Source organism: Paramacrobiotus metropolitanus, unplaced genomic scaffold, assembly GCF_019649055.1.
Source record: "Paramacrobiotus metropolitanus isolate TYO unplaced genomic scaffold, Prichtersi_v1.0 Parri_scaffold0000006, whole genome shotgun sequence".
In the NCBI taxonomy this organism is placed as follows: domain Eukaryota; kingdom Metazoa; phylum Tardigrada; class Eutardigrada; order Parachela; family Macrobiotidae; genus Paramacrobiotus; species Paramacrobiotus metropolitanus.
The window spans coordinates 1,338,714-1,363,611 of NW_026570226.1; the positions used below are offsets into that span (position 1 = coordinate 1,338,714).

At 38.8% G+C, this 24,898-nt stretch overlaps 5 protein-coding genes across 6 annotated transcripts; all 5 read right to left on the reverse strand.

Moving 5' to 3' along the window:
• Window positions 1-80: 80 nt before the first annotated feature.
• On the reverse strand, window positions 81-4,716 carry LOC129582124 (UNC93-like protein MFSD11). The gene is made up of 17 exons (XM_055473557.1): window positions 3,678-4,716; window positions 3,483-3,512; window positions 3,353-3,404; window positions 3,209-3,246; window positions 2,975-3,017; window positions 2,690-2,840; window positions 2,435-2,470; window positions 2,183-2,365; window positions 2,065-2,105; window positions 1,916-1,981; window positions 1,482-1,607; window positions 1,132-1,300; window positions 1,020-1,060; window positions 876-898; window positions 721-792; window positions 627-646; window positions 81-548 (listed from the first exon to the last, which is right to left on the reverse strand). The coding sequence occupies exons 1-17, from the start codon at window positions 3,942-3,944 to the stop codon at window positions 308-310; spliced, it is 1,599 nt and encodes a 532-aa protein (XP_055329532.1). The 5' UTR covers window positions 3,945-4,716; the 3' UTR covers window positions 81-307.
• Window positions 4,717-4,848: 132 nt separating this feature from the next.
• LOC129582128 (UNC93-like protein MFSD11) lies at window positions 4,849-8,933 on the reverse strand. The gene is made up of 15 exons (XM_055473563.1): window positions 8,373-8,933; window positions 8,040-8,106; window positions 7,458-7,495; window positions 7,260-7,302; window positions 6,925-7,075; window positions 6,825-6,860; window positions 6,583-6,756; window positions 6,389-6,426; window positions 6,247-6,312; window positions 6,061-6,186; window positions 5,837-6,005; window positions 5,663-5,703; window positions 5,580-5,602; window positions 5,346-5,417; window positions 4,849-5,254 (listed from the first exon to the last, which is right to left on the reverse strand). Exons 1-15 carry the CDS (start codon window positions 8,610-8,612, stop codon window positions 5,111-5,113), a joined length of 1,428 nt encoding a protein of 475 aa, XP_055329538.1. The 5' UTR covers window positions 8,613-8,933; the 3' UTR covers window positions 4,849-5,110.
• A 141-nt stretch (window positions 8,934-9,074) lies between these two features.
• Window positions 9,075-13,155, reverse strand: LOC129582127 (UNC93-like protein MFSD11). Of its 2 annotated transcripts, XM_055473561.1 has the most exons (16): window positions 12,968-13,155; window positions 12,641-12,798; window positions 12,307-12,388; window positions 12,163-12,200; window positions 12,046-12,088; window positions 11,804-11,954; window positions 11,657-11,692; window positions 11,330-11,550; window positions 11,153-11,218; window positions 10,932-11,057; window positions 10,595-10,766; window positions 10,285-10,325; window positions 10,162-10,184; window positions 9,886-9,957; window positions 9,787-9,805; window positions 9,075-9,588 (listed from the first exon to the last, which is right to left on the reverse strand). In XM_055473561.1, the coding sequence occupies exons 1-16, from the start codon at window positions 13,023-13,025 to the stop codon at window positions 9,443-9,445; spliced, it is 1,452 nt and encodes a 483-aa protein (XP_055329536.1). In that variant the 5' UTR covers window positions 13,026-13,155; the 3' UTR covers window positions 9,075-9,442. The 2 variants fall into 2 exon arrangements, with proteins under 2 accessions (XP_055329536.1, XP_055329537.1); XM_055473562.1 differs by lacking the exon at window positions 12,641-12,798 and having other exon boundaries at window positions 12,968-13,106.
• Window positions 13,156-13,566: 411 nt separating this feature from the next.
• On the reverse strand, window positions 13,567-17,915 carry LOC129582136 (UNC93-like protein MFSD11). Its single transcript, XM_055473572.1, has 18 exons — window positions 17,306-17,915; window positions 17,076-17,081; window positions 16,920-17,001; window positions 16,729-16,766; window positions 16,618-16,660; window positions 16,312-16,462; window positions 16,203-16,238; window positions 15,928-16,113; window positions 15,797-15,834; window positions 15,556-15,621; window positions 15,372-15,497; window positions 15,149-15,235; window positions 14,972-15,053; window positions 14,851-14,891; window positions 14,670-14,692; window positions 14,520-14,591; window positions 14,413-14,431; window positions 13,567-14,139 (listed from the first exon to the last, which is right to left on the reverse strand). Exons 1-18 carry the CDS (start codon window positions 17,558-17,560, stop codon window positions 13,901-13,903), a joined length of 1,590 nt encoding a protein of 529 aa, XP_055329547.1. The 5' UTR covers window positions 17,561-17,915; the 3' UTR covers window positions 13,567-13,900.
• Window positions 17,916-20,065: 2,150 nt separating this feature from the next.
• LOC129582121 (atrial natriuretic peptide receptor 1-like) lies at window positions 20,066-24,597 on the reverse strand. The gene is made up of 14 exons (XM_055473553.1): window positions 24,240-24,597; window positions 23,623-24,018; window positions 23,523-23,566; window positions 23,298-23,336; window positions 23,043-23,120; window positions 22,808-22,945; window positions 22,496-22,741; window positions 22,229-22,376; window positions 21,544-21,637; window positions 21,329-21,458; window positions 21,043-21,171; window positions 20,716-20,907; window positions 20,337-20,579; window positions 20,066-20,275 (listed from the first exon to the last, which is right to left on the reverse strand). Exons 1-14 carry the CDS (start codon window positions 24,571-24,573, stop codon window positions 20,216-20,218), a joined length of 2,271 nt encoding a protein of 756 aa, XP_055329528.1. The 5' UTR covers window positions 24,574-24,597; the 3' UTR covers window positions 20,066-20,215.
• Between the last annotated feature and the right edge of the window lie 301 nt (window positions 24,598-24,898).

The window sequence follows — 24,898 nt, forward strand, 5'->3', positions numbered from 1 at the left end:
AGCCATTTGTCGTTTCTCTGCTGCATTTTACTGTCGCAGTTAAATACGATTATTTTTGCGGCAGTCAACACGCAGGAGATCCAGTTTTTATTTTTTCGGGTTTTCACTGCACTTGTTGCTTTGGTCCCAGTTTTCAGCGCGCAGACCGTGGTTGCAGTGTTGTGAGTACATAAAAATTTTACAGAACCGGTACCTGATCGACATATGTATAAAGGAACTGTCTTGTTTCAGCTTAATTTTTAACTGAACTTCATAATTAACACGAAATCAGTTATAGTTAAAAATTTTTTCACAATTATTGTTCATATCACTTATTACTGGAGAGCACATTGCTAATAATTTGAGCTTCTTTTGAACTCCATGGCTTTGGATCGCTCAGCTGAAAGGCAATCATTTGTTCAGCCAATTTCTTTTTCATCATTGCGAGTTTAGCTTCGTCCGATGCCAGTTTCCATTCCACAAAGCAGTAACCAAACAAGCCCAATACGGCTGTAATGACCATAATTCCCAGCTGATAAGGAACAATGAGTGTAGTGGAATACGCGAAGCTAAAACAATCTATTATTGCAGAAAATGCAGGGGACATCATTCAGCGCTCTTCTGTATTTTATATAAAGTACACTTACCTTATCACATTTCCGAAAGACTGCAACATTTTACAAAACAAAACAGGGGTCACATGTAAATACATTAACAGGTAAAATACAAAGCAAAGTGTACCTGATACGCCTGAAAAATTGCAAAAGCCGACACGGGATCTTTGGGATATAAAGATCCGAATAAAGCGAATAACTGTAGCAACAAAAAGGTTCCATGCAGCCCAAATTTTACCGAGTTGACACGTATCAGCTGTTAGTTTTATTCTCATATCATACTGGATTATTCCACCCGGCATCCCCTGTAAAATATAAAATATTACTGTCAGAAAAATATATAAAATCTGCAGAAAAAATATGACTGCTATACTATCATTACTATGTTGTCAGCTTTCAAGGTCACGACGTTACGTTTCTACTTACCAAATCCTAAAAGAAACGAGCAAACGAGGGCAATGTAGGGGCTGCAAAGGCATATCTTGTAATCCGAACGGTGAATAATACGAGTGTGATACCTTCTTTTTATCTTTCTTACCTGGCTGCAATATGGCCACGAGCAGCAGTCATTTCCAACGCCGATCGTTCCGGCAAAATTAAAAACGCAATATAAAACGCAACAAGATGAGTAACAAATGCCAGCAATACGCCGACATCACGCCCGTTCCGTCGTAAAAATCCCCCGAGAAGTCCGTAGCAAAACCCACCTAACGCGCAACGTTTGAAATATTTTGAAAGTTTTTGAAATAATCCCAATCCGAGATTTACCAGTACAGCCTTTGTAGAAGTATATATTAACCAAAGATGGAGTACCATATGGTACCATATGGAGTACTTTAAAAATTTGCAAATCTTTTTGGATTTGGTTGTTTTACTAGCAATGTGTACCGGTAATTTGACCAAATCCAATAAACATCCCGTTTAGTCCAACTAACGCTTCCCGAACAGATCCAAAACTGAAGGTGTATCCCAGAGAAGTTCCATATACATTCATCCAGAAGGTCAATTCGATGCCTGAAAATTATGCACATATAGATACAAGATATTTTCAAGTAAACATACCCTAAAAAAGCATGTAAGCACGTACATAACCTAATGGTAAGTTAACAATTAATAGGTGCAACTGCAACCAGCATGGTGTACGATAAAACTGAGCGAAATGCTCCGAAAATGCGTACTAATTCATTTATGCATCCAAAAATCTTTCAATAAATCTGATCTCGCACAATGAATTACCATTCAGAGGTAATAAATTCTTTTTATAAAATAAAAAAAATTTGCCATGAATTTTAGCAGATTTTTGTGAATGTAATGCGGCGTACCCATATATACGAACATCGGCGTTAAGAGGAGCATTTCCTTCGACATGGCCATTTTCAGTTCCCCTTCTGCAAATAGTTGTTTAAACATAAGTGTAATCAAATCACGGATTTCCGCTCAAGGTCTGACGTAAAAACGTTAAACGCCTTACGCAAAGCTTGACCGAACGTTAATCGCTCCTCTTTTTCTTCCCTTTTCACAAAGAAACAAATGCATATGATTACCAGAGTACTTTTGGAAAAGCGAATTTAAACATATTGTTCACTTACGACTGGTCACACGTCTTGACGCTCAAAGTATCGTGTACCCATGGATGACGTAGCAGGGACAATGTAAATATACCCAGAGAAGATGCTGGTAAGAGAACGGAAAACAGGATGTAACGGGTGGTGTCTGTTATGGATGATGCGTTATTCGTCAGGACGAAGTAAAACAAATTTCCACAAACGGGTCTGGAAAATAGCCCCAGAAATGGACGAGTATGACACAAAAAGAAAAATATTACGCGTGAGGTCCATTACCCTGCCTGGAACAACATCCAAAAAATGCCGGTATTCCTAAAACAACCTGGAGTTACGAAGCAGCCGACTGAAAAATTGTGATATGCCTGATCAATAAAAACTCAAATTAATGCTTGAAAATTGCTGAATGGATGTCGCTCGATTGGAAATCTAAACCTCAGCCAGAGTTGACATGCACCATGGCTTAAAAAAATCTGACACAATATTTTCATTGCGGTGTGTTGAACAACCATTATTCCTATAATTATTTGTTACCTTCCTATAGTTTTAGCAGTAGAATTTGCCGTTAAGAAATGCCCATAAACCGTCCACATTATTCCTGCACCAATGCCTTGTGCCAGTGATCCCATGTATAAAGTAATTTCCAACGGGCGCAAAAACACTCCAATTGAAAGCGTGAGAAACCCTGCATACATATATCAAAAACAGCTATCGTAATTATGCTCAGGGTGTATAAAAACAGCCTATTGAAATTATCATCTGCGTTCAGACAAACATAGTCAAGGTACGAGTACATTACCCTACGAAGTAACAATTTACCTGCTCCAATAACCATTGAAGTTTTTGGTCCCATAACTGCGGACTATCAAATTACAAACATTAAATCATTGTAGCTGTGGCAGATCTAATATATATGTAACATATGTTGTACTTCAGTTCTGCGCTGCGGTGCTGCAGCAGGTCATATGCATATACATTTAAAGGCTTCCTGTTCAACAAATTAAGTTGTCAGAAGTGCCGTAGCAGTAATAATATAAGTAGTCCAAAACTTACCAGTGCAGGGGACAACACAAAAGATACGGTCATGGCCGCTATAAAAGCAACAATGTTATATAATACTTGAGCAACCAAAGGTCACGCAGTTTCAGTTCACAATAATGTACAGGCCATCGGAAACAGCAAGTTCTCATACCGCACCGAAACTGATGGCCAAACAAACGTATCCCATTGTCGGTGTTCCCTCAAAATACTGAAAAAAGCACTCTCATACAAAATGTACATTAAAAAGATGGGGTAGTCAGGAAAGCGTAAACGACACGTTACTTACCTCATCATGAACGCTGTTCAGCACAACTGTCTGCAACATTAAACACCATCATTAATCTAAAGTTTATAAAGCCAGATAGCTGTTCAAATAATATACACGGAAGGTTTTTACAGCGCTTAGACTGACATGTTTTTAAAATAACTGGTAATACCGGTAAATCACGTTAAAAGTCAAAAATATTTCAACAAGTTCTACCTGAGAGAACATGCAGGTGAAAAAGGATCCCATACAAAAAAAGAATCCCAATCCGAGCAGAATGATATTACACATGTGCTGGTTGCAGCAGCGCTCCGTCACCGGTGCCACAACTGCGATAGAATTGTCGCCTTGTTCGATCGTCGTTTCCTTCCGTGGCAAAGATGGAGAAGCGGACATAAGGTTAGCCGGAAAACGCCATACTGGAGATGCCGGAGGGACATCTCTTTTGGAACTTTGCTCCACAACATCTTTTGGGCTTAACATTTCATTAACCAACAAATTATTGCAGTCAGGAAAAACCAAATTTTTCTTGTAGTATATCCATACGTAAATTTTCACCACAAAAAGTAAATTATACTATGTATAACTATGTAGCCAAATATTACAATCCACAGACATTTGGAGATTAGCTACAGCGAATCAGTCATATAGTCAAGTTTTTCTGCATACAGCATCTCGACATAAAGATGGTTTGAGATCTGTTATAAGTAATAAAAAACAGAAACGCCGATGACGCTTTGGCGCAATGATTATCTGCGCACATCACATCGAACAATAAAGATTAGCCGGCGGTACTTTTATTGGGACAAAGATAAGGAGCACTTAACCAACGTAATAGATCGCCTGCTCCGACACATACATCAATAAAATTAACGTACGTGAGCGAACAGTTTTACACAGTTAGTGGTATTGTCCTTGAGACATAAATTAAAATTACCATATCTTCAATTATACAGTCACCTTGTCCGTAATGCACGGTAATGCACAATATGACAACTATATGACCTATGACGGATGTGTTTTCCCACAAGGGCCGCAATTTTTGATGGCAGTGGGAGCACAAAAACCGTTGAGAAACCGATAATTATTGGTAAATTTCAATGGAAAATTGCGATGGTTTCTTAGGTTTTAGAGCTATAGTATCTTGTTAATCTCCACGAAAGTCTCCACGAAACGCGAATTAACTGAGCCACAAAAATAACAGAAATTTCATTACGTAACAGCTACTGCAGCTTATGTTGCATGCAAAACGAAACTGTTGGAAGTTAGTTTTAAGGACAATTACTTCTTCTACGGTATGTACTATAAATGAAAAGCAGATCGTATGCGCAACAATCTACCCTAATACCGAGCACTGCACAACCGATTCGCATGGAACACACAACAGCATTTTCAATCGGGTTTATCACAGCTTTCGTTTCGTTACAGAAAAAAATATTTTTTAGCAAAAGCTTTGCAATTATAACACTTCTTTAAAAAACGATAAACTGACATTACTTGCTTGCCAGTTACCACTGCTGCGTTAACAAAGTAAAAGTGAAAATATAAAAACTTGTGCTAAGATCGCTTCTGTTAATCACAGTCCCCTCAAGGAAATCAACATTTTCATCTAGCAGAGAGACCTCATCATAAAACTAGTCTTCCTTAACCTACAATCCAATCTTCGAAGAAGTTTTCCATTCTAACCAACAATAGCCTGCCAGGGCCGGAATGCCAGTTATCCCCATAATCAAAAGTTGAAAAGGCAAAGTTAATACTGTTGAATATCCGAACGCGATTACATTGGCAACTGCCTACAAACCAAAAAATCGAGCTACCAAATTGCACAAGACCACAAATTAAAGAAAATATTCGCGCCACGTTGTTATGCTGCTTGTAACGTACCGTCATAAATTGATAGACTCCAAATGCAGCAACCGTTTGAAATGGATAGACGCTTCCCAAGTACGCCATTAGCTACAAAACACGTGGCAATACCGACATCACATAACACGTAGCAAACTCAGTAGAATACTTCCAAGCTAGACAGTTCGCTAGATAAATGCTCCCACTCGAATCCCCAAATCCAGTACATCGTACACAAATAAGTACACCGGCCTAAATGATTTCAAAACGCACCTGATTGTTCCAAATGGCATCGCCTATGAAGAACAATTTTCATGTACAGAGTTACACCCACAGCAACAGAAAATTTATCTTACCGAATCCTATTAAAGCTGTGCAAAGCATAGCGACGTATGGGCTGAAAAAAACAAAAATTCTGTGTCATAAACCACCAACAAAAAAGCATTAAAAATCTTCACAGGTGTAATGGAATCATAAAAAAATCATCCAAGTGCCGCTTAGATGTACAAAAAGTGGTTCGATATGCTTACTTCGGCCCAATATAGGACAGTTCATTGGTCATTTGCAGTGGCGACAGTGGAGGCATATTCAAGAAAATCAAATAAAACGCTGACAGGTGCACCATCAGTCCCAAAACTAGAAATACATCTCGTCCCTTCCTGTTAGACCATGCACCAAATATTCCCAGGAACACACCACCTACAGCAACGATCGCTAATAAAATACTGTTTTTTTTGGCAACACAAGCCAGCACCTGTTATCTCCCCCACGCCCTGGAATACTCCATTTAATCCAACGAGGGATTCTCGTAAGTTTCCGAAAGCGCGAGTGTAACCCAACGCTGTGCCATTAATGTTGGACCAGAATGTCAAGGTAAACCCTATCGATAATTTCAAACGCATGTAGATTCGTATTATCTATTACGACCACACTCCCTTACCGATGTAGCAGAAATGTGGAATGAGCAACAGCATCTCTTTCTTAAAACCCAAACGAATTGTGGCAACTGAAAATGAAACAAAAATACGCTGACGGAATCAATCCTACCATACATATACCAAGCGAATTCAACAAACTCATACCTAAAGCAGCTTTCGCTCCCACCGGCATTTGGTTAATTCTGTTAAAAAAACAAAATTTAAATTTCGGGTTCAGACGGTTTGTCATAAAAAACTATCCCGATCAATTACCATCCAAAAAAATTTCAGGTGAGAGATAATTGAAAAAAAAGAAAACTGAAGATACAGTTATTTTTATCATAGTTTCGAAGACATACTCTTGAGTGTGCTTGTACTGTTTGGCATTCCATGGATGTTTTATTAGAATAAACACCAGCGTTCCTAACATCGCAGTCACCGTAAGTGTGACAAACACGATTATCCGTGTGCGATCTTCGATTGTCGTCGCTCCTCGAAGCATGAAATAGTAGAACAAACTTCCGGCTGGTAAACTGTAAAAGACGTGGAAAATTCATACACACAAATGCAAAATTTCACAGGCAAGTATAATGTGATGTACCATATCTGGAAAATTCCCCAAAATAACCCGGTATTTCTAGAAAAAAAGCACGACGTAAATACACCAACAGCACGGTCCATGGCATGGGCAATTACCCTGCCTTTCAATCGTGTTCGGGGCAGAATTGCTTGTCACAAAATATCCCTGAACGGCCCAGACGATGCCAACGCCGAAACCGGAAATGGCTGCGCACGGAAAAATTATCCAATACACTGGTTTAATTAAACCAGCAATGTTGGCGCCGATGGCAACTAAAAAATTAAAAAATTTCCATAGTCCATACATAAAAGTCAAATTTTCAAGAAATAAATCCGAGAGTTCAATAAATTTTTCAATAAATCCTAGAGGGGCTTTGTAGTGGTTATACACTTCGCTACCAGTAGTGCTTCAAAATCTGAGCTGTATAAAAGCAACACAGTAGCTACTCGTACATACTGGATCCCACCACCAGAGCAGACTTTGGTCCCATCAAAAAGCACTGCAAAAGTCAATCGTATATAACACAATTTTTTAACATCGTAGCACATAATATGATAATATTAAGTTTTATAACAATTACACGAATTCTAATGACGACTTTGTACCGCAAAAATTTATTTCACTTAATCGCATTCTGACCAAAGCTCAACTTACAACGGATGGGCCAATCAAATAGGCGATGGCTTGTGTCGCTAAACAGAAGAAAATCCCATAAGAAGTTAATGATTAATGAAGCTAATAGAGGCTTTGAGCAGAAAACACCATAACCATACCTTAACCATCCCTTATCGTGTAGTTGGACGACCGCCATCGAGGTAGCAGTGTACAAAGTACTCAGCGAAGGCGCATAGCTGACTCTGGGTCCCTTCAGATTTAATTTGTTTTCTCGCACTGCGTGAAACGATCTCTTTCCAAAAAATTACATTTACATTCAAAAATGTTTTCTCTATTCAAAAAGTGTATATCTGGGGAAGTTAAATTGGGCAGGTGTTAAGGGGAGCCTTTGAAAGTCCATCACCATACGACACGTTTGTATGGTATTCACACTTACCATACGCTCGCACTTAACCATATAGTATGGTTAAGTGTATGGCTATGGTTAAGTGGAGCAGTTGCTCAAAGCTTCTAATGACTAATGGTCACTAATCCCTTGCATATTTTCAAATCTTCTTCATATCTTCAAATCGTCATGACAAATAAATTGCACGACAGACCCGAAGATGCTGGAGAACGTACCGCAGTTTATCGCCAGACAAATGTATCCCAAGGTGGCATCGTTGAACACACTGTTCAACACCACAGTCTAAAACGAAAGCGAAACATGGATTACAACAAAGAATTCAAGGCAAAGGTAAAAAGCCACCAAAGGGTTTTGGCAGTTCATTTACTGTACATTGCGTGTGTTGCACACCCACGCTTACTTTAAAAGCAAATAAAGACCACTGTAAGTCTCATAAATAACTAAAATTGTAAATCTACGTTTGACTGAAATTGCTCCATCTGAAATAACTTTAATAAAAAAAATCTACCGTTTTACAACATTTACAGATTTATTTCCCAGATTTTTACCTGCGCCATTCCGGCGGTTAATATGGATCCCATATTAAGCATAAAACCAAATCCCAAAAGAATAACGTTTATAAGTCTCCGCCGATTCGTAATACTTGGCTCATCAGGTAAATCTAATAGCCTGGGAGTTTCGGGTGAGTCCTCAGAGCGTTCATGCTCGTCTTCTGCGTTCATTCCTGACAGAAAAGCAGGTTCCGGTTCTTCATAGAGAGCGGGTCCGCTAACATCGTTTTTTTCCATTTTCCGGAGTTACTTTTGCAAAATATTACGTTGGCAGGCAAACCATACATAATAACTGTTCGTGCAAAAGAAAGACGGCCAGCTCAGTTTCGTATCTTCACAAAAAACGAAAATGTCAAACATAATTCCTCGTGATCCTGGCGGATTACAGGCCACAGACTGCACATTTCACACGAAGAACGAAGTTCATACTATCATGCGTAGTGATAAATTTATTATAATGTTATTGTAAACCTTTATCGTATGATAACAGCGATAACGCGCGGAAACTCAGAATAACAAAATCAATGGACATCGTTATTTCTGACAGTTAAAACTCAAAAGTACTGTACTGAGTGTACTCGTATAATTCTTAGGACCAAAACGTCAGCTGTTGGTCGCCCAAAGTGTTGACGCGCCAGCCACCAGTTCGAGGCAGTTTGTGAATGGTAGTACAAAAATCGTTGTGTTTGCTGGTTCCCTTCGGACATTTTAATTTTGCCCACAGATTTTAATGACAAACCGATTTATTTAACAAGAAACAACAACAAAGATTAATTTATAAGTAACTTGGCAGTTCAACAAAAATTAATGACCTGCTTAAAAAGTGGCTATAAGAGATCAGAAGATTTGCAAAAGTTGTAACCGCGGTGCGGGGCAGGTAAACCCATGATGCCGGCGAGTACAATACACACAGACACTTTCTAACAGTCGAACGCTCCCTTAAAATGCACTTCTTGCAGGCATTTGTCTGGAGTGGGTAAATATAAAATTGTGAAACGTTGACGACAATAATTTCTTATCACATTTCAGCTTGCAGTAATTATTACTGCTATTCAAGCATAAAATCGCTAATTAAACAGAGATTCGTTGGCTTCCCATGTCCGACGGCTTGTCTTCCACTCCATCCAACAAAAGCCGGCAGCAGCTGGAAGAGCGGTTCCGACAAGGAGAAGGAATTGGTAGGGCAGGGTTAAAATTGTGGAATACCAGAATGCTAAAAGAAAAAAAAATTTAATTTCTGTTTAATTAGGCTTTTAATAAGTCAGCTAGTTCAACAAACTAAAGCAGTTTCTAACACCGCTTTTGCTACGTACCGAATATAAGGCTTATATGTACAACTATCTGTAATGTACTTCAAAAATAATAATAAACAGTACCGTTTCTACCGCTGTCAGAAATACAGTTACTGTACCTGCAGAATTAACGACAGCCTGCAATAGAAAACACTACGATTACCGTTGGTAATGGTGAAACCAAAATATTTTTGTGGTTTCGACTTTCATTAACTTACACAGTAGAACTGATACACTCCAAAAGCGGCAACTGTTTTGTAGGGGTACACCCATCCAAGATATGCCATTAACTAAGAAAAGGTCGTTGTAAGCATACACACATGTCTTAGCGTGACCATTTTCAAATATCTATATCGCATACGTTAAAACGGTTAAGTAAACAACTTGGGCCTTGGGTAATTACATGGCGGAAAAGCTTTTTACAGTCTTAATGTGATATTTCTTCCCGAAAGACTAATACTTTTTCTGTAATAGGTTATGCCTGCATGTCTTACTTGATTGGTCCAAATTGCATCACCTGTAGAAAAAGAATGCACAGATAAGTTACACGGACACGAACATCTTCATCTAATACAAATTATTGTACGGAACACATGAATTAAAAAGGCTGCACTTACCAACTCCAAAAATTGCAATACAAAACATTGCCAAATAAGCGCTGCAAAAAATATGGGTTGGAATTGTTATTATGTAAGAACTCTACAAGATTTAAATTAATATTCCGTTGTGCTTGACTGCTCTGTTAGTAATTTTTACAACGGATTTGACTTTAAATTATAAGAAATTCTTTTTCTCCTTGGCGGTTTCAGTATACTCCGCTATATGTGCTCGTATATCTCGAAGCTATACTATATTATTTTGCAGAAGGTTGTGGTGAGATGTAAACAGTGAATATTTAACTGCACATTAGTGCTCCAGTTATCTTACTTTGGGTTTCCCAAATACGAGCCATTAGATGTGGGATGAATCGGCGCATCAGATGGAAGATTGAGGAAAATCAAATACAGTGCGACAAAATGTGTAATCATGCCGGCTATCAGGAAAATATCCCTTCCGTGCCGATTAGACCACTTTCCGGCTAATCCCAAAAAACTGCTGGCTAAAACAAGCATGATTATTTTTTTATCGGGAATACAACCGCAGCTTGTTTTCAATCAAAAGATAAAAACTTTTTATGTGTTGTTAGTTAACGGTCTTCATGATTAATACTAAAACCACTAATGTTTTACCTGGCAAGAAAGATAATTTCCAATTACACGGTTACCTATAATTTCTCCTATCCCAAGAAAGACGCCGTTTAAACCAACAAGCGACTGTCCAATGTTGCCGAATCGTAAAGTATAACCTAGTGTAGTACTATAAACACTATTCCAGAAGGTGGCCTGCATACCTAAAACAGTACAGCAAATTAAATGTACCCTTCCTCGATTGCTGGTCAATTACTTAAAAAAGAGGTGCTGATATACAGTGCAGTAGATGACTTACCAATGTAAAAGAAGTGAGGTACAAGGAAGAGCATTTCCCGTTTCAGACCAAGTTTGACTGTGGCGACTGCATACATAAAAAGTTAAACACTAAATCTAAATGGCATCAACAAAACTTAAGGCAAACAAAAAGACAGCGTGGCTTAATTTACTGTAAAATTAATTACGAGTAATTTACTTAATTCCTCTTTTGCCTTTTCGGTGCGCGTCCGAGTTATTGAAACAGCCGGCCTGCGTACATTTGTAGAGGATGTCCATGGATGCCGTATAAGACTGAATAATATCACTCCTACCACTGCTGCAGTGGTTAGTGTCGCAAATACAGCGTATCTCGTATTAGGTGTGATTGTATCGGCTCCACGTAACATGAAGAAATAAAACAAGCTCCCGGATATCAAGCTAGAATTATATTCAGTTAAACAGGCTGAACTGACCAGTGAAGAGGGATGGATGGAACAAGTATGACGCTTTATTTAATATTTATATATATATTGTAAAATTTTACCTTGATTGAAAGATTCCCCAAAATATCCCATAATTTCTACGAGAACGCAGCAACATGCAGGGTTAATAGCGCACGATTTCGTACACGGAAATGATTAATGATTTTTATTGCATGTAACGCGAGTCGATAGTGGTCAGTGCTGGTCACCTTTCTACGGTGTCGCTCCTCGAGTTTACAGCCACGAAGTACCCCTGCACTGCCCAGATGAAACCACCACCCATTCCGGCAATAACCGATCCGGCATAAATTGTTGCCACAAACGGGCGGATGAACGATGCAATATATAGTGAAATGCAAACTGCATAAAATTACACCCAATTTAAAATACAGTTTTAACATATTAAATCTGCATGCTATCGTATTAATTTTTGTAAATGCGTTTTCGTTACCTGAGCCGGCAACCAGAACCAACTTCGGACCAATCAGAGCGCTCTAAACACAACAAACTGAAATGGTGCAAAATCAAATTAATCTGATTATCACATCGGTTGGAACTAATGGCTTACCACGGACGCTCCGAACAAATACGCCACAGCCTGTGTTGCTGCACATTAAACATTGAAAGTTCGTTAGGTACGAGTACAAGTGGGAAAATGAGTTCTACAGGCTAACTTGTAAGATCTTTAACGCTTCAAAGGCTTATTACATACCGCAGTTGATAGCCATGAAAACATATCCTTCCGTTGGCGATCCGTCAAACCAATTGTCATGGACGCTGTTTAGAACAACTGTCTAGAAATCACAACACGAATCGTAAAAATGGTCTAGTGAAATGCGCTTTTTAAAAAACAGAATGCGTTTCTGGACAAATTTATACGAACTTTTCTGGACAAATTTATACCAACTCGCTAAATGTCACAACTTTCCGAAATCTAAATAAAAGAATGATCCAAGGACTATATACAGTTTAAAGTCTTCTTCCCTAACAATTCGTAGTACGTATACTACGGATCGCGTAGTAAGTACTGTATCTGTAGTGTTTACTTGACACATGACGCATGTTTGTAGTGCTCCGATATTCAACATGAATCCGAATCCCAGCAAAAGGACATTTAGAAATTTTTCAGGGATAAATTTAAAATGCTTGCGCTCAGAGAAATCATTTTCGGAGCTGATTGATATCGATCGGAAAGTGTCTTCGCCTAAAATTGTTAACTGTTAAACATAAGTGTATATACACATATACAGTACACAGTAAAAACTAAACAGGAGTATGATAGTTGCAACCTTTTTTTACCAATATTTAAATCGGCACACACATTAAAAGTAATGGACGGGAATAAAATTACACCCAAGAAAATCGCACTTTACCATTAATCAATCGCTCGTGTCCCGTAATGATAACATCCGTATTGGGTTCCGACAACATTGTCGCACTGGAACTGCGGAAGGTGTGCTGAATATCAGTATACACAAATTTGGTGTTTTATTTTTTTAACGTTGTTTTACTTCAACCGGAAACTCACATCCGTTCGTAATTTTCAGCAGCGAGCGGTGTAGTAAACTTCTGTAGAAAATCTTAAGACTTAAGCACGATATCAGCGCTGATATTTGCACAGATTTTAGAGATATGCTCCATTATTTTGTGTGTTATCAGTAACACAGTTGATTGTAATTATGATCGCTTATCGTTTATGATGGACAATGTTTAAATACAATACAATTCGTAGTAGTACGGTTTTAGATATCCTTGGGTATATAACACAAAGTCAAATGCCAAATTAAAAGTGATGTCTTTGTGTTGGACAAGTTCTTTAATTTAGAAGAACACAAATCTTCATTTATTGGGGCCGTGTTCTAATTAATGCTCTAGTTGATCAACGCTGTCGACTTTTGCTGGCAAAATATACTATCTAATAAAGAGAACCAGCTCATTAATAAAAAAAGAAATTTACTCCAAACCGTGAAAACCGCTGACTACAGATTTGTTTAATACACGTTGAGCATAAGTAAGTACAGTACATTATATGTATTGTAGTACGAATCTACAACACGGTCAATAAGGTGCTGCTGCATGATAGGGAAGCAATTACAGATATCCAGATTTATACAGATATAGGTACGGTACGGCTTGTATGCTGTTTTTTATCTTTTGTGTTGTTTGAATGCTGACATGGTCGCCGGAATCAGTACCATCAATAATCCGAGCGCCTCTAATACCAACAACCACGAAAATGACCTTTTGATGATTCATAAAACGGTAAATTTTCACCGCGCTCTCAAATAGGCAGGTAATTACTGTAATCAGGGGATTATTAGTGATTGATCAGCATGATGGTCAACACATTGTGGTTCATAAATGCTTCTTTCAGGTTCGTTAAAATCAGGATCAGAATTTTTCCGATGTAGCCGTTTGTAAGCCTCGGAATCCAAAAATCCCCATTTCCATTCTTCCATAAAAAACCCGAAGGCTGCCGGCACAGCAGAAACAACCAAGAGCAACAGTTGATAAGGAAGTAGCAAAACCGTTGAATACAGATACGCTGAGAAAAACAAGGAAAGAACTTACCAACATGTACAAAAACACAAGGTACACATCTAGAAACCACGATAAACACGTTACGTTCTACTGTAACTATACTGCGGTAGTCTCTGATGTGGACAAGCACAATTAAACTGTAGTATAATAACGTTTGGAGGAGAATCCTCCAGAAGTTTGTTACTGTGTTTCAGTGTTTGCATGCTCATATATTCCACAAAGGTACAGGAGATTACAGATACACTGTTTATGCAGCTGACATATGACACGGACTTACCAACAGTGTTTCCGATTGACTAAAAAAGGAAAACAGTTACAAACTGGATGTTTTTTCAGAAAGAATATTTCCCGTAAATCCCGATTATGATCAAAAGAAACACTTACGCCCCAAAACTGGTACACTGCAAATGCGGCGACGGTTTCGTGAGGATAAACAATCCCAAGAAAGGCCATCAGCTGTAAACATATATTTCAGTTTTGTTTTACGAATTCCTGAAGCTGTGTTATTTCGACTTATTCCATTGCATTACGTACCTGGTTATTCCAGACTGCATCACCTAATAAGACAATGATCTACATTAAAAACGGCTGAAACGAATATATTTGTCTGTTGAACGAATATATGCGGCAGTACGTCGCTCTGGATGGCTGAATTTAGAGCTGTTACAAAGCCTTTGTAACAAAGGTGACATTAATTTAGCATCGTAAAACTCACCAAAGCCCAGCAGGAAAGCACACAGCATGGCAATGTCCTCGCTGTAAAGCATAATGCTCTTGGTTAATTACATACAGTATTTATTATTATATCTTTCGGTGGAATCAGTAATTTTTTGTACTTTGGCTCTAAAAGCGATTTCTCCGGGGTTTTACCAAGAGGTGAATCGGCTGGAAGATTAAGAAACGCCAAGTAGAAGCAACCTAGAATAAAAACAAATTTGTTATAGATCCTCGCATGGTCTGTAGAATATGCTGTATAGTCTGCACGAAAAGCGCAAAATCCAAGCAAGACCCACAAAAATGAATGAGCATGGCAAAAAGAATGCCGGGGTCCTTTCCGTTCCGATGTGACCATTTTCCCAATAAGCCCAGTGCAAAACCTCCTGAGAGAAAGCAGTGCAGAAGTTTACAACACTACTTGTGGTGCTTTTTAGATTAAATTACAGCTAACTTTGTTAGTTTAATTATTTACTTTCTGCATTCAGCATAGAGCTATGTACATAAATCAAGTTCGTATACCTGTTATTTCCCCTATGCCGACAAAAACTCCATTCAGTCCAACAAGCGATTCTCGAATAATGCCAAATCGCAAAGTATAGCCAAGGCAGGTTCCGTAAACATTCACCCAAAACGATAGTTCAATCCCTATCGTAAAGAGATGGCATTACCGATTCATCATAGTACATGCATATGCCGGATGTACCGATATACAGAAACATGGGCAGTAAAATCCACATCTCCTTTTTCATTGCAAACTTCAGTGTTGCCACTGCAAAATTAAAAAAGCGTTAACTCAGAAAATTAAGTAAGCGAAAACTGGTAAAAAAATATACTGAAAAGCACAGAAAACTACAAGAGCCTGAAACCGGTATGACAAAAAACGATAGTTACGTCCCGATAACTACGAATAATTCTTCGAGCATAAAACTGCAAATGTACAATACCTAGTGCTTGCTTCGGGCCTTGATATTCAAACTCGTCTCTAAAAACAAACATACAGTTCAAACTTCAAACTATACCAGCAAATTTTATTAATAAGTAGATCATTAGTAAGTAGATTATCTACGAGACTCACATTTCCGTTTCTTCCGTAGGAGGTCGAAGAGGTTTACCTGTCCATGGATGCACTAGTAAACTGAAGGTCACGATACCAAGTACGGAAACACCCAGAAGAACGGCGAAGACTATGAAGCGAGTCGTTGGATCAATGGATTCTTGTCCGTGCAGCATCAGGAAGTAAAACATATTTCCAGTCACTAAGCTATACTGTCATGAACAGGAAACACCTTCTGTGTGTTTTTCGTCGAAAGCAGGTTAATTACTGAAATTTCATATTCTGGTCCAATTTACCTTGTTTGGTACAGTGCCCAAAAGATGCCGGTGTTTCTGCAATAATTCACATATTAGTAAAATACGTATATTTCTAAATTCTACAGTATTACGACATCTTTGGTCTTACCTTCCGTTTGTGCTTTTTGTGGAATTGATAGTGACGAAATAACCTTGCACGACCCATATTATACCGACGCCCCATCCAAGTATGGAAGAACCGATGTAAATAGTAATTGCAATTGGTCGCAGAAATGTCGATATGAACAAACTTATGCAAACTGCGAAGAAGAGCATGAAAATAATTTGAAAATCCTTTTTAGTTATGATTACTGGGCATAATTTCCTTTACAATTACAACATTAGTACACATTCTTTTTACAAATTTCGTTTTTATTTTGAATTAACCTAAAATGCAAAGGAAGGAAGGAAGTACCTGCTCCTCCAACGATCGCTAGTTTTGGACCAATAATTGCCACCTACGGTAATTCAAACTTTATTGTTAGTTGCGAAATGATGCGTTGTGACCACTTTATTCAGGACTTACGATGGATGGCCCAAGAAGATATGCTACCGCTTGCGTTCCTAAAACATTTTAGCAGCAGGAAGTGAATTTTGCAAAAACTTGGTGGCACCGTTATTTCATACTCAAAGACATAGATACGAGTACCTACATAACACTTCGCACTGCAAATGTAGGGAGAACTAGAGACAATAATTACACAAATGTCGCCATACCACAGTTGATTGCTAGACAAATGTATCCCATTGTTGAGGTCCCTTGAAACCAGTCGTCTTTTACGCTGTTGAGCACCACCGTCTATATTTTCATGCACGGGTTACTTTTTCCATTTCTAAAATTTTCGTATTCAAAGCGGCGTTTTCTGTACTTGCCTGAGCCTGAAAATAGAAAACCGTATTGATAAATAAATTTCGGACAGACTTTTTACCAAACCTACACATGAAAATTAATGTTAGCTTAAGTACTCGTATTTCAGTGCCGGCTTAGTTTTGTTGTGCTGTCTAAAAAATTTCATCTTCCGTTTACAGTTTGATGCTGTACAATAAGCCAGACGTAATACAAAATTGTAGTACGTATTACGTTAAGAATAATACAAAATTACCATTGCTGCTGTTTGATAGGCTCCAATAGAAAACATAAATCCCAAACCTAACAGTATAATATTTAAAAATTCCACGTCAATACAAAAGAATTTTCGTTGCTGTCGAGGTTTGGGGAGATCCTGAGAAGCAATTAAAAGAGGAACATCCACACTATCCACCGAATTCATGGATGACAATAATGACCGGTCTTCTTGACCGACTGGATTGGGATTCAACAGTGGTTCGTCTTCTTCGACATCCTCTTTGTGCGCCATTTTTCTTAAGCATGTGGTCTTGAGTACTTAAAAAACGCTAAGCACAAGCGAGAAGAATCGAGCGCCAGATTTATTTCGGAGCAGCGTTTTGCGAATCCTTATCATTTCAGTTAGTAGGCGAATAACCTGTGCAACACTGAATACTTCGAGAGATGGTACTTGCTGGATGCTATCATGAGTTATGGAATACTGTAACCTGACAGCATCATGTCAAAGCATTTGAACTTTCAGTACCCGATAAGATAGACACTTGGTTATCTAATTTGGTAATGTTCACAAAAATAGAACAGGGTAAATTCCGAAGTTAAGGTCAACTCATATGCATAAAAAATCTATAGATCTCTGGTCGTAATTAAGCCACGTGTGCAGGTGTGCGGGACTATGATTCCGCTTTCCTGATCCAGTAAGTTTTTGGGAGCTCAAAACACTGAAATATTAAACACCGTGGTATGTAATCAGCTTATTTGTAATCTACATCTGCATAAACTGCTCAGTAATAAACTTATGCATAATTTTTTGATTATAAATGTGTCATCGTACTGCAGTGTTCTGTTCAGTCTTCGCTGGCATCCTCTCTGAAATGATGTATTGAGAAACATCAAAATCATCGCACAAAGTGTTCTTGGAAGCTTCAGAAACATGAATATGGTTGGCTGCAAGCAAAAAATTTTTCCACATGAATGGCTACACTACCAAAAAATTTCTGCAAAAATTGGTTTATCGAAAGTTGCATACGATGTAAAAATTTGAATATAACCGGAGCAAATGCAACTTTTTTGCTGTCTGCTGTTTTCGCCAACTGGATTCTGACAGTTGGCAAAAATGATACCTATTTACTATACCTTCGCAAACGTATAGTAAATATTCCGCAGTCGAAACGCTCAATCCTATCCTGAAAGCAAATTCAAAGCGTTTATTACATATACGCGACTCTGAAATTAAATTGAGTTTATAGTAAAAATCTGGGAAACGTGTCCCAGTCGTTACTTACAGAAAACAGCGGGGGATTGGTTCGCCGGTTACGTTTGCGACCAGCAGTAAGCATTTTCCTAGAGGTAAAAAAGACATGCAGATTTTTAACTAAGATGTTACTGATCAATACCACGTAAATCTTTAATAAATTAAAATATAGATATGTACAAATTGACAGGTCAAAACGTACAATTGACATACAAAATAGCTGGCAGCCAATTTGTATGTCAGTTGTACGTTATGACATTAATATTTTGATTTGTAGATTTGAAGATTTTTACATTTGACAGATTTGAAACGGCTGATCGATGATCGCCCTACTCTGTGTACCTGTATCCATGCCACATTTAAAGGTCAGCTGATTTTTTACGGAGTTGTAAGAGGCACAGATTTGCCGTACAACATCCATAAGGTCAAATGCCACAGCTGCGCATGTTTTCACGTGAGCCCATTCACTTTCAGGAGTGCGACGATCGTCTACAATCTACAGCCAAGATGCTTGTTACCTTTAACTTGAAGACATACGTATACGTAAACTGCCACTTCGATAGCTACCGTACTAGATAGTTTAATATCTACAGATATTTGAATTGACTGCTTCGACGTTTATTCTTAAAAATATACTTATGTTTTACGGTACTTATGATTTTGTCGCTATCGTCAGTTCCAAGAGTTTGTGACTGTACTTTGTAGGCAGATTGTCCAATTAATTATGTAGTGCCGATATATTGTTATAAATTATTCCGTTACCTTCAAAGCGTCCGCTGCCGATGGGATACACATGCAATAGTACCCTCTTATTACTGCATCCCAGGAAAACATTAGTTCAGCAAGAGCATTTAGTACGTCATCAATTTGTGCAGGCCCGTTCGTTTCGAGCCCGGTAATTTTCGCACATAAAACCGTTGCAAATGGAAAAAATTTGGGTTTAATTGTGAGGCCTTGGAGTAACGCCTGAGAAATACCGCTGCAAAAAGTCACCAGCATGAATAAGATATATCGTATAACGTATAATCCGTAACCCGGGTTAATTTTAACTGGAACGGTTGATTTCAATTAAATAAATTCGCAGATATTTATTGCAACGGTTGTACTGGGATGCATAGTACAAGACTCATTAAAACTAACCTTGGCAGCATTTGTTTCAGAATGGATTCTTGTCGTAATTTTTCCGTTTGTAAATTATCCGTTTTTTCTGCCAACTGCGATTCAAGTTCTGTGGAATACTGCTCCATCCGACTGATTATTAGATCGATAATATTGTCGTTTTTGATACCACTGATTTTTCTGACAGTTTCCCGTACTCGAGTAGCCGATGGTCGGTCAATAGGTACTTCCGACCAACATTGTTCCAAAAGATCATACAGTTCCACCGAACAAGCGGAGCGCGTCACTGGCGGTCTTAAAAGGGGAGGCTGACCTTTAGCAACCTGCAGGTACATTAAAACTGCATTCTCCTGCCTATTATTGGATCCCGGCATTTCGCACAAAGTTGATATTATATGTATACAGATTAATTTTTACCTCTGTTAGTATTTCCTGCGCTCTGCTTATGCTGTATTCTTCCAAATCCTGTTCGCTAGCGATATAAGGGTCCGTGCGCAGAATGATCTGCTGGAGAACTATTGCGAAACTATATATGTCACCTGCAGAAGGATTGACCTTTTTCCTTTCCCCGTATTGTCAACAGCGGTAAGTGTAACAGAAGGTATTAAGCTGGATGCACATTTCTTGCGTACCTTTCTACACCACATAAAAAAATGAATCACAAACTTAATTAAGGAGAGCTTTTCTCAGTATAGACCTGTGTTCCGTTTTCAGGCATTTTAATTTTGAGCAGTTCAGGGGCTCTCCACAGTAAACTTTGCACAACTTCGTCGTCGCAATTTTCATCCATCCACAGAAACGCTTCTCGTTCTTGAGGATTTTGCAGTTTTGCGAGACCGAATTCTGACAGCTTTACCACAAACCGTCCGTCGATTAGAATTGTCTTTGATGTAAGGTAGCCATGAGATTGTACCGATGTTGAATGGAGATACCAAATTCCCTGCAGCGCCAGTAAAATCAAAGAAACATTAACCGTATTAATTATTCGTATTCGAAGTGGGTTTCAGTGTATCAGTGTGCACAGAATTTGCCTCACGTAACGTAATTCATCAGGAAAAAAAATTACACATTCACACCTCGACAATATCTTTTATGAAGGAAAACCGGAAACTCCAATCCAACTTCATTTTTTTCTTATTCAAGATGTCCTGTAGACATCCTTTAGTACAGCATTCGCCGATTATATACAATATCCAGCCATTGTGAGTGGACTCTTCAATACATAACCCGATAAATCGTTGCAGATTTTGGTGGCGTAATAACCTCAACTGCAACAAAATAACTACGTATACGTAAGTAACCGAAAACGACGAGTACGGTACTTAATAGAATATATTTCATACTGCTTAATACGAAATATAATTTTATGTTTGCTTTCATCTGACTGAAATTATATTGCCTACCCGTTCCAAATCTTGCAACAGCGGCGCTGTCGGATGGTAGGTTCTGTCTGGAACAGGGTTTATGCTGACCATACTGCCATGGAGAAACGCCGTCTTCCACGTGGAAATTATGTACACTGTCTCTGATTGCTAAAATATTATTGCGTATTTAGTTAAAAAATATTGCGCAATTAGAATTTTTTCGAATTATTCATCTACAGCCTTGGTCATAAATTTTGTTACAGTGAATGGGGATGGACTTTTACGCAACGGAAAACCATTGATTTTGGGTCAATCCTCGACAAACCTTAATGGAAGACACTTTGCTCTGCATACTCTTGGCTGAATGGCTTCTGGGACCAGAAGCGGTGGATGTAAACTCAAGGTCATTCACGAAATATCGCCACCAATATGGATCGCGGACGTAATTAAGGCGGCTACGGAAAATGTATTGAAAAGCTGCTTATTCGCGTAGCGCAACAACAACAAGCATATGTTGGGAACATTAAGCGGAAATTGTACCGATAAAAGACGAATCCTGCAACGGTCCCACTTATTATTAACAACAGTGGAATAATTATCGCCGCAGAAACCAACCCGGAGTAATTCATTTGCTCTGCAAATTACGAAAAAATGGTAATTGTACAACTCCTGGCCGACGGAGGCAACCTTTAATGTACGTACTTATCATACACTGTGCAATGTGCATGTGATACAATGAATTTACAATGTTCATGTAATATTGTACCATATGTAGATATTACATATTTGTAGATATGTAGATATGTAGATATTTACCGACCAGACGTTGAAGTCCCGTTTGTCGGGTTGTCTGCTCTTGATGTAATAATAATAATAATAATGACGTCAAAACTACTCGTAGTATTACGTCAAAAAATAACATTATTTAATTATGGCCACGAAAACTTCTACCAATAATCATCAAATCGTTGTTTCAAAGTGCGCCACTTCATATGACCATCAGATAATTTGCACCGAGCGCGAAGCGCGAGGTGCTGCAATAAGTCTTCGTCAAGAGCATAAAATTTGTCTGACGCCACGAAGAGCGTACGTCACGCTTTTCCAATTCCACAATCCCAACACCATTTCCATTTACTGGCGCTCGCGCTCGTGCAATAATGTGGTTCGCAACCACCGCTAGTTATAATGCTATACTTTGAAGTACACATTGTTTTTGCGCACAGACCTTCTTTGCATTCTGAGTTCAAAAATCCACACGGTGGGCTGTTGGGCGGAAGCTGGGTGCCGAAAGACCCATCCGGTTGTGGCCAGCTCAGAACACCCAACGAAGTAAATTCGTTATTCACGAAATCAAGTCGTAGAAACGGAGAAGCCTAAATTACAGCTATTATCACCTTAGAAATATCTATATGTTCTTATTTGAGGTACATGTATTTAGTATTTACACTTTCGTGCCCAATTGGCTGTGATCTAGTACTCTGTACATACGTACGGAAATGGCAGTTCCGGTCGATACATCTTGCGGAAAATGCTTAATTTCATACAGGACCATTCGATCTCCATTAGCCCCGATATCGATGTTGGCTTGCAGGTTGCTGGGAATTGTTATGTTTCGCATGGATTTTATCAATGAATTCAAATCCGTTATGTTCTGCGTAGCACCTCCGTTAATGAGTGTATTGATAGCAGTTCCGTAGAGGGTGACGGCATCGTAATAAGCCATTACGACGGGGTCAACCTTAAAGCGGTTTATGTGCTAAATTTAATTTACTAAGAGAAAAATACTTTTTGATTTATTCTTTACGCGTTCAAATGCTCCAAAAGTGTAGTTATATTTTTTCAAGGCCAGTTTCCTCAGCATTCGGGCAAATTCATCCATTTGCGGGCCATTTACTTCCGCCATGGAAGCAATAATTAGGGACTGGTAAGCAGTACGCGCCGACTGGAAAAGCGTATATCATCGATAACGCACATGTCAAGGTCGCGTCCATTTTGATACAGTTTAAGGCAGGTGTATAAACTGTTTGTGGTTCACATACCATATCGCCGAAATCGTTGAATTGCCAAGTGTATGTTCCCCATATCCTACTTTTATACATTTCCACACCCATATATACCTGCAAAAACTATCACTGTAACCAAACTTTCGATCGAAACGTAGAAATAGAATTCTTATTAACAAGGATTTCTTATTTAGTAAAATCCAGGAGATGCTGTCGTTGTAGATACAAAGCTATTGTCCCCACGCGTGGGGTAATCCGCAGGATTTATTATGTGGTATTCGACAATCTTACATGTTGACCTTGCGTCATTCCCTTGTGATTCGCAATAATCTGTAACACCGCGTATCAGAGCCATGCAGAGACATGAATGCTTGAAAAATTATACTATATTACTATAAGCCTCAAGCTAATTGTAAATATGCATGGAAAATCTTTAAGCAATCGTTGACAATACGGTACTAGCTAGTATATTTATGCATGCCGCACAAGTAATTTCCCAAGATTGTTGATACGTACCAAAAGATCCCGGATGATAGTCGAATTAGCAAAAATCATTATCACTGAAAATAAATAATTATTTTTTGTTGTTATGTTACGATGTTACACCTCTTCCTACCTCTAGAGACACGGTTTGCTTGTGACAGCAGTGAATCCAAATGTCGTCTGTATTCTGCCTGCGTACGGAATTCCACAGTAAGATCCAGAAATGTGGTGTTCTTTCGTGTGATAAGCGGCTCGGCCTTATACTGAATACGGAAGCTCTCGCCCATCTCCGAGAAGAACGGATCGGCAACGTCGACAATAACCGAATTGTGGGTGTAATTAAACAGATTCATAAATTTCAACAGACATTTTCCCAGGTCAACAAACGTGTACGTTGTGCGGATCATATTGGGGAAACCATTTCGTGGAACTCCAGATAAACCCGATACAAATGCACCAGGCGCTGCGATTAATGGGATTTTCAGGCTTTCTGCGGCTTGGTACATGTCCAAGACTGCATGCGTACATCCTTTGCCGGGAAAAATTATCCGGTTATTATGTAAAAAATTATGTAAAACTGACTAGCTAGTATTATTAAAGCAAAGATTTGGTATATTTATTAACAATTGTGAAATTACAAATTTACAGTACAGATACATCGCGTTTCCTACGTACTGTATGATGCAGAGGTGTATATCGTGTATGAGCAGTTCAGAAGAATAAACTCTGGGGGTCTGTCACGAATCTTACCTGGCCCGATGAATATGTTACAATAAACATTCTCGTGAGCCCATTCAATAATGTGCGAAATTGCCAAATTCTTTGGTGAACAAGCTTTGCCACCATCTTTGTACAGCTTTCGCAGTTGGACTTCCGGTGGTAAAATTTCCTCATTTACGACTTTCAAAGCCAAATCCATAGCTGCTCCAATGCGATTATAGTCCACTACTAGTCGGGGATTGCCGCGTTCCAGTATGGAACAAATATTGAGAAAGGTTGTCGTGTTAGGTTCACCGGGCATGGCGCCCTGACCCGTACAAGTTGCACCGATGACAAAAACCAGCACCCAGTTGATACGAATCATTTGTGTTTTGAGAATAGCAAGAATCCAATTCCAGGCCTATTTTGCTTCCGGAGAAAGCATCATTATAATAAACCGTGTTACGTAGTTGTATGCAGTATGCACTTTCGAGTTCTGTACAGCATACCAGTACTCTTACACCAGGCATTCGTCCACAAATAATTTTGTCAATACGCATGCGACAGCTTCCTGATTTGATGCTGTCTCACATTTGTCGGAGCGAATGTAATATCGGAAATAAGAATTACGATTTGGAAAAGCATCGGGATAAACATTGCCGCCGGCTGTCAATATTACACCCTTGCCAGGCCGATGCTGATGGATTTAT